The sequence below is a fragment of the Crassostrea angulata genome, chromosome 4 (assembly GCF_025612915.1).
Source record: "Crassostrea angulata isolate pt1a10 chromosome 4, ASM2561291v2, whole genome shotgun sequence".
Classification (NCBI taxonomy): domain Eukaryota; kingdom Metazoa; phylum Mollusca; class Bivalvia; order Ostreida; family Ostreidae; genus Magallana; species Magallana angulata.
Genome location: NC_069114.1, coordinates 23754041 through 23769945, shown reverse-complemented (window position 1 = coordinate 23769945; position 15905 = coordinate 23754041). Strand labels below are relative to the sequence as shown.

General features: G+C 32.8%; 1 protein-coding gene across 2 annotated transcripts in view; it reads left to right on the top strand.

Moving 5' to 3' along the window:
• The window catches only part of LOC128180763 (phosphatidylinositol 3,4,5-trisphosphate 3-phosphatase TPTE2-like), a 35006-nt gene extending 22031 nt beyond the window's left edge, over window positions 1–12975 (top strand). For both annotated transcript variants that reach the window (XM_052848916.1, XM_052848914.1), the window contains exons 9-15: window positions 1491–1641; window positions 8128–8208; window positions 8408–8513; window positions 10299–10396; window positions 10626–10721; window positions 12083–12156; window positions 12350–12975. In XM_052848916.1, the coding sequence (XP_052704876.1) occupies window positions 1491–1641; window positions 8128–8208; window positions 8408–8513; window positions 10299–10396; window positions 10626–10721; window positions 12083–12156; window positions 12350–12452 (709 nt within the window). In that variant the 3' untranslated portion in view covers window positions 12453–12975. The remainder of the gene's footprint in view (window positions 1–1490; window positions 1642–8127; window positions 8209–8407; window positions 8514–10298; window positions 10397–10625; window positions 10722–12082; window positions 12157–12349) is intronic.
• Window positions 12976–15905: the final 2930 nt, after the last annotated feature.

Here is a 15905-nt window from a genome sequence, read left to right as displayed (position 1 = left end):
TTAACTCGCATGAAAAGATTATTAAAGATGGTATGGGTCATCTGTCGATATTAATGTGGATTAAAGTACATTATAATTTAAAAAAAAACATTCACCGGTAAAGAATTTTCAAATTTTTCAATATTAAGCCAAAAATAGGTTTAATTTTTTTTTGGAAAAATAAAAGTTTTAAAACCCAAGCGGGATTAAAACTCATGGCCTACAGATTTGAAGCGAACCATCTACAGTACCAATCAGACCCGGGTTTACTTTGGGTTTACTTTTTGAAAATTTTGGTCCACTCGGGGTTTACTTTGGGTTTACTCGGGGTTTACTTATGGTTTACTCGAGAATTGCTTTTGGAGACAACTATACGCACTGAAGTGTGAAACAGACCAGTATTTTATCTTCCTACTGCCTGTGATTCCTGTCCCTTGTGTATTCCGAATACACATGTAGCGTCTGCTTTCAGGGTATACTTCTGATCGGGGTTTACTTTCAGTGGCCACTTTGGGTTTACTCTGGGTCAACTCTAGTAAACCCAGAAAGTAAACCCAGGGTTTAGTTGGGGTTTACTTTCTGTTAGGTTGGGTCTGATCGGTATTGTACATGTAGCCAACTGCGCTACGCTGTTAGTGTTCTATTTCAGGAAAGAAACTGTTTATAGAAGTACGCTTGATTTTATTGTTTATTTCGGTAAACTGTACGTCACAATATGGAAATGTCCTATACTTTCTAAATTAAGCGATCTTTTCTGAAAATAAGGTTCAAATATTGTCAACTCTTGAGTTAATATACTGTATGGTGATTTTTGTTTGGTTGTTTTACAATATTTTAGAAGGGTTTTTATATTTAAAAAAAATTGAAAGAGTTACAAGAAGTGTTGTAAAGGTGAGCTATGTGGCTCATGTGCCTCTTGTATCTAATTGTAAACAAACAGTTATTTTGAAAATTTTTAAATCATTTTGTGAAGCATGTCTCATCCTTCTGTGTATTCTGTAAACTAATATCACCAATTGTCTACGTTTTTGGGACAAATATGCTACTAAAAGGAATGGTATTTATAAATGTCCAATTAGAAATTTTGAACATTTGAATGAAATATAAATTTTTATTAAAGAAAAAAAAACAGCAAGTTAAAAACTTCACCGGGATATCAACTTGGTTAGTCACGTGATCTAATCCTGCGAAGCCTGAAGGTTTGAAGATTTGTTCACGTACCAACCAAGTTCATATCCCTGAAAATTTGATCACGTACCAACCAAGTTCATATACCGGTGAACTTGTTTAAAATTGCTGAACAGATAAACCGTTCAGAATTGTTAAATCTACCGAGATTTTATGTTTAAATAATCCAACCAACAAGCGCTTAGCCCGTGTATGATCATTGTGACGTCACGAAAAACTTTATACAGAATTGAACGCTTTCGCTATTCTATAGGTTCATATAAGGAAACATATTTGCAAATGTAAATATTCACTTTTAACTGAATTATCTTCTATAATTCTAGAGACATGATTGAATTCTGTGCTGACGTCAAAGATTGGTTAAAAGCAGACGACAATAACATCATTGCAGTGCACTGTAAAGGCGGGAAAGGGCGAACGGGAACAATGATTTGTACCTGGCTCATCCACACGGAACTGTTCGAGGAGGCCAAGGTACAGCAAATCTGGCGCGACAAGGACACGGTTTTTTTAATCGTGACTACCTCAAGTGTTTTTAGGTCCACTGAGTTGCACAAGTGACCTATTGCTATTGGTCTTTCGTTGTCGTGCGTTAACAACTGAATATTTTAAACTTTTTCTTGAAAAATACACGGCTAATAATGTTCACATGTGGTGTTATGCAGAGTTAGAGGAATATAATAATATCCGCAAACGAAGTTTAGGGGGGTATATTGGTTTCACCCTGTCCGTCTGTCTGTCTGTCCGTCTGTCTGTAGACGCAACTTTGTCCCCCCCTATATAATTTTTTACTACTGCATGGAACAGTCTTAAAATTTGTACATATGTTGATCACGATCTGAAGATGTGCACCTGCGATTATTTGAAGATCAGACAAGATTTAATGATTTGATGACAGTTTTCATTTTCCTTATTAGCTCACCTGAGCTGAAAGCTCAAGTATCAAAATAAAGTTCAAAAGCTGGTATTTTTTTCATAAATTATCGGAAATAAAAATCCTAGCAATATGCACACCTCTGATATATGTACAATTGATCTGCAAAAGAACAACTTCCTATCTTGAGAACTGTAGGAGGAGTTATCCGTACAATGAGGGTACCCTTTTGGCAGCCGCCCGCCCGCCATTTTCACCATTTTAATAACCAGATTTTTCTGTTGGAACACCCGGTTATAAATGACTTTATACTAGCATTTAGAGCCACCATAAAACCCTCTTCCAAAATCATAAATATCATGACTCCTGGGGGGGGGGGGGGGGGGGTCTGACTTCAGGGAAGGGCCAAAATGGTCATATAGTTTTAATGTATATACACTGTAAGTTTAAAAGTTACTGACGCTGAATACAAAGTGACTGCATAGTTCAATGGTGGAGGAGATGGATATGTGGATAGAACCGTAACTTTAACCTTCTAATTTTCAGTGCAGACCAAATTTCCAGATAGTTTATGCATTGGGATACCGGGGTATCTTCATTTTGTTCCGAAAAACATACTTGAACAATTTTTCAATATCTCTTTGACATATATTGTCATATTAACTTATATTTCATAAAAGTCAATTTATAGTTCAAGTTTATATGATTTTTCATAAAAGTCTATTATAATCTCAGAAAATGTTTGAGAGTTTTAAATAATATATATTCATTACAAGTTGAATCGTTAATAGATAAAATGGTTTATCATGACAGAAAGATCAGGATATCAATAGGATTAATATTGTGAAATTTGTTTTAATGTCTTTTCTGATTTTCGACTTGTCAAAAGTAAATTTGATTAAATGTTCATTAAACCAAGATAAAAGGAAATTAAAACATATTTTTCTTTCTTTTTTACTATCATACAACTTGGCATAGAAATAGTAAACAAAGTAGAATCTAGCAAGGACCATATTTTTGGCGGAACAATGGCGTATGAAAATATCACATACTTTTGCAATTCAGAGTAGCTGTAGATTCATGGGTATATTAGCAGTTTAAAAACAATAAGATTATGATTTTTTTAAAACTAATGTGAACTAATGATAAGATACTTTTGTTTCAGAAAATGTTTTTGAAATATGATTTGCCGATCAAATTACATTTAGCTTTTTAAGCGCTCATTTTATAAAAGGATGTGTTTGAAAAAATCACTAAAATCGGATTTTCTCTTTTATCAAATTTATTAGCTTTTCTGTCAATTTATGTCTTTATAAAAGTTCTTCATCATTTATAAAAATCAGAAATATTTTATTATTGGAAATATAATCAAAATATCTTTAAAATTTAAGAAAATTAGAGGTAATGCGGGCGAAGCAATATCAATTTTAGTTTAAATATTTATTCCAATTTAGTATTATAAGCTGATAGACATTCTGATATTCTATTATTTTAACGAAGAATAGGAACTTCATATCTTAAACAGATGTCTACATTACTGCATAAAACTACATTTACATCCATTAAGTTGAGGAAAAAGGTAATGACCTTGACCTGACCTTGATGCGAAAACAAGAAGGTCAAACCTGAACTGATGGAATCATTTGGCTATATAATTTTTTTGACTGTGTCAAAATGTCATAAATTTCTTAATATAAGAAGTATGTCTGATAACGAGAAGACTCCTTCCTTAAATAGTATAAATTTGCACTTGATTCCACGGTTCATTCCCATAAAAAATTTACAGACGGAAAAGCGACTTATGTGCAAGTTGCATTTCCAGTGCAGAAAGGTCAATTTAAATACATAAATATCGCCAAAAGGAGGATTTAAACCCTAAACGTTTGTTTTGAATTTTGGTTAAGCTGTGTGGGTAGATTTTATAAACCAAAGTACTGAAGTACTGACGGGAGTTTTTTTTATCGATTATCATTTATTTTAAAATCAGCTTAGTTTTTTGTCGGTATTTGAATTACGCACTTTTTTATAATATGAATTTTAATTAGACTTTTCAGACAAGAATTTAGAGAAACTCCATATGAATCATGTTGTGTAATATTTAAAGATAGATTTTTAACTATGTATTAGTAATCGAAACAATTCTAAAAATTGTATGGACCACTATTGATATTGAACTCCAGTCTCGTTGAACCAGACGCTCAGCTGTCTCCGTTAATCTCCGACAAGCAAGAGAGCCGCCTCTCTGTTTGTCGGAGATTTACGGAGAGGGCCGAGCGTTTGGTTGAACGAAACTATATTAAAATCTGGCGTAGGAATACATGAGACTACAAAAATATCTAAATTGTTCATATTATATAAAATCTATTTTCAAAGTGTTTATAGATAAGTTTCCTTGAAAAACAATGCTTCAGCATACATTACATCGAATTTGTCTATTATATTCAAGAACTAAGACTTGTCAGCGGTGATGATTTGTGCTTAGGTCCAAACACTGTTTCACTTTCGGTTTGCCAGAGTAACTGCATAGGAGAGTTGATTAAAATCAACTCCCAAAAATAAAAGACTTTTGATCTCAGGATCCAACCTCCTTAAAGCCTGTTGACCTCATGTTAATCAAATACCGGTAGTTCACCCCAAATCTCTTTCGTCACTGTATGTAACTCGTCATTGATAGACAATCATACTATATACATAGGCGTCGGAACCGGGGGGGCTAGGGGGGGCTTAGCCCCCCCACTTTTTTTGCAAAGTTATACCAAACCATTACAAACATAGCATGATAGAGGGTTCAGCCCCCCCACTTTTTGTCGTAGGAAATATTATTGTTCCTAAATTTACCTTTAAAGATTGAGAAGTTAGATTCAGAAGCATACTAGCCCCCCCCCCCCCCCCCCCCCCCCCCCACGGATTAGGAATTTCATGATTTTGGAAAAAAAATTTGGATAAGTAATTTTTTTTGTTTGGAAGTATAGGTATACCCCCCCCCCCCCCCCCCCCCACGGATTAGGATTTCCATGATTTGTGGAATAACTTTTTTCTCAATATTTCTGAGGATTAGTCTAGCCCCCCCACTTTCAATTTGCTTCCGACGCCTATGATATAAAAGAAAAAAAAAACCTCTTAAATAAAATAAAGCAATTCTTTGATGTTACATGTTCTTAACAATTTTTTGATTTGAGCATAAAAAAATAAAAAAAAAAATGGATTTTTAGCGGAACTTAAAAAAAGACATGACTGTAAATGCCATGGTGTTTTCCAATATACAATTATACATGTATTATTGCCAGTTAAATTATTTGGAAAAAAATGTACACGTTACAACACTGATTATTATGTTTTACCACTGACAAAAGTTACACCACTGACCCAGAGATAATAAATGAGAGATAAGTGTGTTAAATTTTGTAAAATTAAGTAATTTCTGTTTTAGATTCGATTTAAAACATGATAAATTTGCTTTTAAAATAAAGTTTTCGAGCCTTATTCTTTCATAATCTGAAGATAGACAAACTGTTACACCACTTATAATCAATGGTACACCACTGACAGAAAAAATGGTATGTAGATGTTTTTACACATGAATTCACCCATTTTTTGATATTATGGATTTTACTATTGGTTCATCCATATTGTACCGAGTTCAAACTTTCTTTGGCTCATTAATCTCAACAACATCGTCAATACCCAGCTCATTTCAATCATACATTTTGGACATATTTTAGTGGAACATAAAAGGGAATGTGAAATGTCAGTCGAATAACAAATCTTTTAAGACAATATAAGTCACTGAAAATATTGATTTCTTTTAAAGAAAATGTAGATAGTCTCATTTCTTTGATCAAATAAATTTGTTTTACTTCGATCTTTTGATTAAGTATATAAATGGCTAAAAAATAACTACAGCATACAAAATGTCAATGATGTAACAAATAATGTCAATGGTGGAACACTTCTCATTTTCGAGATTTAAGAAAACACAAATGCAGTCAAATAGCCATTATTTCTTTATTATGAAAGTGTCTAACTTGTAAAACTGATAAATAACAATATCTCTAATGCTCAAAACATAAATAAATGGAAGACAAAGTTAAATGATTATATAATGTCATGTGTTGTTACTTGTAACAATTTTGTCAGTGGTGTAACTACAAGTTTCGGTTACACCACTGCCCTTATACCACTGATGTATCCATAGTAAATGTAGCAGTATGACCAAAGAGAACAGAAACTACACAAAGCCACATAGCCCATGTTATAATGTGATAAACATTCATCATATATGTGAAGTTTTTTCTTCTTTGATAATAGAAAACCTTAAATAGCACGTTATCCCACTGACACAGTTAACATTGTATTTTTCTGAGCGTACTATCATTTTCTGTCATATTATCTTTTACAATGATGTCATCACTGATACGTTTATCGTCACTATTGTAACGTGTTTCTCTAACAATAATAAGGGTTCTTTTTAAGGTGGTATTGGACATTTCCATATTGCGACGTATTGTTTATCGAAATAAACAATAAAATAAAGTGTAATTTTATAAGTAGTTTCTTTCCAAAAAATGGTCACCTAACTCCGTAGCGCAGTGGGTTAGAGGGTTTATTACGAACATATAAGTCATGAGTTCGAATCCTGCTGGGGGGGTTTACAATTTATACCTTTTCAAATATTTGTTAAAGCTATTTTTTTGGCTTAATATTGTAAAATTTAAAAATCCTAAACCAGTGAAATTTTTTCAATTATATAGTACTTTAATCCACATTAATATCGACATATGTCCCATACCACCTTAAGGGATATAAAATTTTCCTATGATATTCTGAGTATTTTGATTGACCTGATTATAAAAAGATTTCCTCTACTTTTCCTGAGTTTTAATATTTTGCTAGTTTTAATGGGGCATGGTCACGATTTTGATCAAAAATTATTTTTCCGATTTCATAATTTACAATGCTTCAGAAAGGCATTTTTAATAGGCAACCGAAATTTCATTGTCATTTGTTGAGTTATAAGCGAGTTACAGAGCTTGAAATTCTTTGCTATATAAACAAAGCATTTGTTTACATTTTGAACGTTGAAGTAAATTTTTCAGGTATTTAAAAATATGTTTCCTTGAAAAACAGTGCTTTACATGTAGCATACAATATTTCGAATTTATCAATTATTCACAAGAACTAATTCTTGTTAGCGGCGATGATTTGTGCTTTGGTCTAAACACTGTTTCACTTTCGGTTTGTTAGAGTAACTGCATATGAGAGTTGATTAAAATCAACTCCCTAAAATGAATGTTGTTTTGAATATTAACGGCGATTTTTAGAGTAAAACATCAATATCATTGAAGATATTGTAGACTAAAGACGTTTGCAAAAATTCACTGACAACAGAAATTCACTGATATCGCATAAAAAATAATTTTTTGTAATATTTTAAGCTGTAAAATTGTCAATGTGTTTAACGATAAAATTTTAGGTTTCTAAAATCACTGGTACTGTATATATTTCTTAAACCATTACTTTTCCCCTTTTAAATTGATACTGACGCAAAAGACTGCATATTTTGATAAAGACCCAACTGTCTTTGTTATAGTTAAATAGAAACAACAATATCATCATTTTCACGATGTGGATATCATCAATAATATCGAACGACAATCAAACTATTAACGCAAAATTATTGTTTGGCAATAATTTTGATATAAACATTGCAAATGCCTCGATTTCTAGATCTAAAATAAATTTTCTTGGAGTTCGACCAGACATGTGTCATGTGATTTGACATTAACCCACGGTTAATTACTTGTCGGGAGAGGAACGACGCGTAATCAACCGTGGGTTTCCGACGATGGACATTATTCTGTTCTTAAAATGAGTCCTGAAGGAAGTTTGGTTGTCAAGAACGTTCCAAGCCAAAACAAGCAACAACAATTCTTTAATATAAATCATGACATCTCATGTTTTCCCCGCAGTGATAAAAAGATAATGTTGATTCGTGTTGACGTATGAAAATAGTTTTGACTTTACAGCGATACATGGACGATGATTGCTATAAATAAAAGCATTTTTAAAAAAAATATTTTTTACAGGAGAGTTTAAACTACTTCGGTGAGCGACGCACAGACAGACGGAAGGGAAGCATGTTCCAGGGTGTGGAGACCCCCAGTCAGGTGATTGACAGCTAAACACTCGGAGAATTGCATAACCTGGGGAATATAATTTTAAATATTATCTATTCAATGTTTGGAAAATATGTATTGCTATAATGTATATGTTGCAATAATACACACAATATTGTATTGAATATTAAATATTGAATTGAATTATTAAGTGATTTTCTAGCTTTAGAATAAGATTTTTTTTCTGTAGAGTCGATATGTCGAATACTACGAGAAAGTCAAGTGGGATCTAGGAGGAAAACTGCCAGCCATCCGAAAACTCCGAATTTTGTCCATGCGTATTAACTCAATTAAAGGTACTAGTTTTGTTAACAAAAGAGATCGAATGTGTTTACCTTTTCTTCACTTTAAAGCAGCAAATTTAATTTACATAAATTAATTTCTTTAATGTCATATCATATACAATGTCCTATCATATGACAATCTTGGTGTCTGTTCTTCTTTTTATGTTGTACATACTTTCATATGTCATATTTCTCTATTCTTAAGTTTACAGTTTGTAAGAGAGATTTATTTGTAATATTCTTTTCTAAAGATTTATTATCTTAATGTCTCAAACTGTCACTTTCATGAAATCGCTTACGATTATTATGCTTTTTATGCTATTATAATATGCCATATTATGTTTGTTAAATTTTTGATTGAATTTGCAAGAACACCACAAATGGTATTACATGATATTGATAATTTAACTATGTATAGAAAGTTTCTAAATCATTTGCTATTAGATGGTGTTATACATATTTAAAATTCAATAGGCCAGAACAGTAACCTCCAGTTAAGATTGTTTACATTAAAGAATGATTGAGCATCGGCTTCATATATCTAGTTATTCAAGAACGATGAATATGCATTTCAAAACAAATATCATGTTGACACCTTTAACATTAACACAAAAGAAAGAATTGCAAAAATAATTGTACTTAAGATCTTAAAGTGAGTGTGTACATTGGTAAAATTTTATTTTTTCTGTTTTTCATGTTTACAGAGCTTCAGTAAGGCATTTCTAACAGTCTAATAAAATTTGAGTTGCAGTGGCCGAGTTATAAGCGAGATACAGAGTTGTAAACAAAGCTCAGGTCATGGTGTTTGCTTACATTTTGAATGTTGAAAATAGAGTTTCAAGTTTGACCTTAAATGAATGCGAAAACGTTAGGAACTGTTTATTTTTGTACAAAATTTATCAGCAGATAGAAAAATCAGCTTGAAAGAACTTTGCACATAGGATACCGCCTTGTTTAGAAAACAAAGAATTGGGAGCTCTGTATCTTGCTAACAAGCTCATTTTTTAAAAAGATTGGTGAGCTAGCGCTGTAGCCATCATAAAACACAGAAGTAGATTTCTAAAACAATAGTTTAAGTTTCTGAATCGATTAATTGACAATAAGAAGGCACTGTGATGTACTGGAATTGTGCTGGAGTGGGGTCTCAATTTAGAATTGTGAATCTAGAATGGGCTTCACATCGGCAGTGGCATATTTCATTGACTGTGCCTTAATCACTATATATCTACTGTAATTTCAATTTCGAGATTTGTAGCAATCGTATCTTCTCGGGCAAGCCCGGAACACATATCCGATGTTGTTTTCCGAGTTTGAAGGGTGTTAAGAGAAAGCTAGCTATTTATTTTAATATTTTAATATTTTAAATAACTTTGCATAATAAGACCTAAGCTACTGTTACATTTTGACATTTACAATTTACAACACAAAACTTCATGTTAAGATAAAACGAAAGTCACAGGGTACAGTTTATCTACAGAAGTACAGTATTCCCAGAATCCCCAACTATGGAGTCGAGCATGCGTAATCCAGTGAAAAAGACTAACGTAGTTGCTAGCGCTCGAAAGTGCTAGCAATAACTCTACAACTGGAACTTAAATTTTGGTGTATCACTAGAAATGCATTACTATATAGCTATAGCTATAGCTATACTATATAAACAACACAAAAAAGAACAATAACATTTGACTAAATCATGCCATGCCCCTTCAAACAAACAGTTGTCGGTGTGTACTTTAATTTTGTAACGCTTAGGGAAAAAGAAAATCTTACCTATCCTATTTTTTATCTTTTTAAAAGGTGTTGGTAAAGGCGATGGGTCCGACCTGAGCCTCCAGATCTGCTTGGGTGATAAGAAAATTGGAGAGTGGACGCTGAAAAACCCCGACCACATAAAAGTGAGAGAGAGAGAGAGAGAGAGAGAGAAACTTATTACATCTCAACATATAATACAATCATTGTCAGAGCACCCCCCCCCCCCCCCCGAACAATCCAAATTTGTTAAATTTACTGGAAAAATCACCGAAAGACAAATTCAATTACCCCCCCCCCCCCTTGAAAAATGATGGATCCGCGTGTAAGTACATAATCCTAGTGACTTATATGGTGAGCACATATCTGTTACAGCTAATACACTCAAAGGACGAGGATTACATCGATTTTACCTTACTTCACTGTCCGCCTCTAACCGACGATGTCAAGTGTCGCTTCATCTCTACCTCAGTAAGTTATTGGTCAAATAGTACCAACATTTATCTTAATTCTTAAATGAAAATTGAATCTTGGTTATAATGTGAATGTTCCTCATTATATTTGCTTACGAATTGTTTTTGCATGTGCTTCATGTTTTCTAATCGAAATACAAATCGAAAATACCTAATATTTGTCCAAAACATAACGTACATGTATGTGAAAATACATGTAGTTTATCTTCATGACCTTTCATCTTCACTTTGATACTGTAGTTTTGTAACCTTAAGGGTCCTCCACACCTTTGAAAACGTTTAGCATACAACCCTTAAGGTGGAATAACACATCATCACAAAATGGCTGACCGCTGATCGAAACGCCATTGTGTTTTATTAAAAGGATTTTATGGACTGAAGCATGTAACATACTCCATAGCCGTGTGGATAAAGTGTCGGACTTGTAAACCGTACATCCCGAGTTCGGATCCCGCAGGGGCTTTTGTTGTTACTTACTGAAATAATTGTTTTAAATATTCATTTTTTATCCCCAAACTGCAAATTTTTCGCTTATTTGACATTTGTACAGTGTATTTATCATTATATCTTTCATTATCAAAATATTTTCCTGTTAATTTGAGGGACTTTTTTCAGGTGTGTTATTCCACCTTAATGATATATTCCTTATCGATATAGAGATTTAGCGTGCCTATGCTGTGTTCAAATTCGGTACCTGCAGTTCAAAAATTTACCAATTGCCCTACAGAGATAGATCGGGCAATGAATTTGGCGATGTAATTAGTTTCATATAAGGAATAAGGAATCATTATTTGAGTATTATGAGGTGATAATTTCGGTTGGGGCGTGATCAAATCCAATAAAGCCCGGAGGGCTTTATGATAGATTTGATCACGCCCCGACCGAAATTATCACCTCATAATATTCAAAGAATGATTCCTTATTATTTATATTTATATAATTTTTTGCCATCGTACGATTAAACATTTAGATATAAATGAGCAAACCCCGCTTGCGCCTCAATTTGGCGTCATTTGTATTATGGGTTATATAGTTCAAAATCGATACGTAGTGTTATCACAGGCAAAGACACTGGAAAATGTAAATATAATGAATTGAAATCTGATGCTGTGACGTGCTGTCATAAAAGGAAAGGTCTCGGGTCGTAGAGGATTTTGGGGCAGACAATTGATAATGCCGCTGTCCTGACATGATAGAATACAGAATCTTTTGGAATTTGTCTTTCTACTGTATGAATGTACCTTGCTGACAAATGTTTTGACAAGCATAGAAATATACAAAAAGTGACGGAAGCGATAACTGCTCATTGCAAAAATGATTAATATTTAATATAATTAATTTAAGAACTTTTCTATACAGAGAAACATTCCTAGAGTGTACGACGACTGTGCTTTTTATTTTTGGTTCCACACTGCCTTTATAGAGAAACACAGGTAAATGTTTGGTTGATCATGTTTAGTAAGATGATATTAAGATATGGTAATTCTGGAAACCTATTTTTTTTTAGAGATAATTTATATACAAGTTATTTAATTAAATTATGTTCTTTGGGTTTATTTGAAGGAACAATTTAAAAAAATACATCTGAATGGATAAAAGTTGAATATGCTATTACTACTTTTACAGATTACACCTGAACAGAGAAGAAATAGACAACCCACACAAAAAGAGAGCTCAGAAAGTATTCCGAGATTCATTCAGTATTACCGTCCACTTCAAAGGGAAATAGGGCCATATATATATATATACACACATTGTACTTATGTTTATGATCTCGAACGACCCGTCAATAGGTCTGATACTTAAGAGATTGTCAAATTTTATCTCAGGGAATTTTTTATGATTTATACTAGTATGTCAGAAGAGATTATACCTTGTTGTTGATAAAGGAATACAATTTACATTGATATTGTAAGAAAGTGGGCGCTTAAGATGTAGTTTCGACAGGAATCCGGGCACACAGGAAGAGTAAAAACTTCATCGATTAATTTTGCACATATTTTGAATCGGAATTGTTATTTGGTTTCTTTAGGGCGTAGACTTGGTAGAATAATATTCGTTATGCAAAAGATTTTATCTTATGTGGGTCTGAATATAGCAATACGACGCAATTAATGCAAAAATCTACTTATTTACGGCTGTTTTTAAATGATATTGATGTCTCTGAGTCTTCTCTCTCTTGAAACGTTTAAAAATGACATATTTTAACAAAACATATGCTGCTTTTAAAAAAAAGATGGAGAGATGACCAATTTTTGTACTTTTTCAAAATATATCTCTGGAAGGAAAATGAACAAAGTCCAGAGATATGACAATGTTGCTTTAAAGGGGCATGGTTACGATTTTGGTCAATTCTTTTTAGTAGATCTAAATGTTTACAATGCTTTGATAAGGCATTTTTAATCGACAACCAATATTTGAGTGTCATTTGTTGAGTTATAGGCAAGTTGCAGAGCTTACAATTCTTTGCTATGTAAACAAAGTCTTTGTTTACATTTGAATGTTGAAGTAAAAATTCCAGTTTTAGACTTTTTTTTAAAGGGTACCTGCAGTGCCGGTCAATTTTTGATATAATGGAGATCTATGTGTAAAAACATCATCCTGAAAATTTTACATCGATCGCATAAGTAGTTTTCGAGATATTTGGGGAAAACCCGATTTCACACCTGAACGAGTTTTGAATCAAGCCGTTTTGGCGCGAGATGAACTGTGACGTCACGGGGTCAACGCCGCTGTATGAGAAACAGGAATATCGTATGAAAACTGTTCGTTTTCTTGAATTGTTTAATCGATATATGAATATTTTTTTCTTTTATTTTGTTTCCGTATCAACCCTGGATGACTAATTATACTGTCGTTTGAGTTTAACCCGTATTTTATCGAACAAAAATGCCGAATTTGGACAATTGTTTGCTTCATGAATTTCGTCAAATGTGTAACACATTTTACATATAAATGCACACCATATGTAGCAAAATGACAATTAATCAAAGCATTATTGTTATACGAAACATATTTTGTTAATATTGTCATTCTTTCGAATGATTTCTCAGTGACATTATTAACTGATTACCGTATAATAATAATATTGATGATACATAATGATATTTCGTAAAAGGTAACTCGGGGTCTATTCCTCGTATAAGGCATAACATTACAAATGATGTCGCCCGATTATTCAATAATATTGATATCGGACCAATAACAATCAAAATAGTATGCATTCTTTAACAAACAAACACGGGATTATAACCGGATCAAGGCGAAAGTCCAAAATGGCTGCATGCATGATTATGTCTGTCTCGTATTCTTTTAAAAATACGATAATGGAATTTAATTTTACATTTATTTACATCCTTTGTCAAAATGTTCCAGTTTATTTAGATTTCATAATGATTCGTTGTCAGTATTACAATTTAAGCTATACGGAGTTATAAAGCGTTTAATTGCTGACCATAGCGCTCGAAAAAAAGTTGCACTTTATTAAATAACAAATTATAAATCCGAAATAATTACTTGATCACATAAAAAAGGTTTCAATTGCAGAATTGTAAATTTTTGTCATTATTTAAGTGATAAGATAAGTAACAATAAAGGCATTTACTTTGAACATTAGTTTTACTATTCAATAGTATCATGCATGCTTCTTTAATCACTGATTGTCGGACTATACACATGTTTTAGCTGACGAATGCTTGATTTAATAAAGAACTTGAACTTGAACTAGCTGACGAATGCTTGATTTTACACAGTCTAATTTATTTTTCTGTTTTATCTTTTAACAATTGAGTAGCTAATTATACACAAATCAATTTACCAGTCTAGAGGTGTGAAACCCTCTCTTTGTTCACCAGACTCGTGTACCTTGTGTATACATACCCCAGATACACGTGTGTCTGGAGCAGTGGCTTCGTTAGTTTACCTGTTTACCTGTGTCATTATCTCGGATCACTCGTGTGTGAAAGGATATTATGTAATCAATAAAATGAATAATGAACATAAATTTGCCCATGTAAGCGTTTTAAGATATCGTATTCATCGGTAAAAAGGCGACGAGAATAACAAATTTTAAAATCGTTTAAAAAGAAATCAGATTGTAATAAAATAATAACGGATACAAATTTCTAGATCTACAATACTTAAATTAACAAAATACGTCAAAACATCAGACCTATATCAATCATTTTGGCTGAAAAATCGAATTTAATTTGTATAGCTTTGTAAGGAAATTTCCGTCGTGTTGACCTCGTGACGTCACTTCCGCTGAAGCCTCGTTATCGCCTAATTCTGTTTTCTCTTGATTAGATTTCTCAAAGCAGGTAAAAATAGCCACTTTGAAGGGGCGTAACTTCATTATTTTTGCACCGATTTCGATGCGGTTTTTTGCATTAAATTTTGGTAAATAAACTCTTTAACATATGTTTCACATCGGATGGGCTGCAGGTACCCTTTAATGTTTTAAACGTAAGAACCATTTATTTATGCTCAAAATAAATAAGATAGTCAAATCAGCTTGAAATAATTTTAAGTTCACCGAGACGAAGTCGAGGGAAGCTTATGCTATACCACGGGCCCTGGAAGTTATTAAGGTCTTCCGTTTCCAACGGAAGACCTTGTACTGATTCTGATGGTTCTTCTTCATTATTATTTTTCTTCTTCTAGACGTTTTTAAATCCTCAATAACTTATTTGTTTGTCATTCGATTTAGTTCAAATTTTCACGGTATATTGTAAATTTAATGAGGTTTCTCGAGAACAAAAAGAATTGAAATCGTAACTTCCGGTTTTGAGTTATTCCCCTTTTTCTAAAATTTTAGGGGCATTAGTTTCCAGACAAAGGCTCCGAAATGGTCCGTAGCAAATAATTTATAGCTAAAAATCTTTATTATTGACACTTTGAATATTGTCCTCTGATTTTTGGATTTTAGTTTTTTCCAATTATTCCACTCGAATTAATCAATCGAAATCTATGTTCTAAAAATAGCAAAATTTTTCTCATGTTTTAGCTTCGTAACTTTTTAGTTTTAAATATTTCCTAAATACATATAGAACAAAAGTTGTGCATAATGTTAAGGGCTTTCATTTGACACCAATAAAAAAGGGCTGGCCCCTTGAATTAAGGGCCAGTAGCCCCTAAAAGATTTTGCTTAATAACTCAAAAACGGTTAGGATTTCGAAACGGC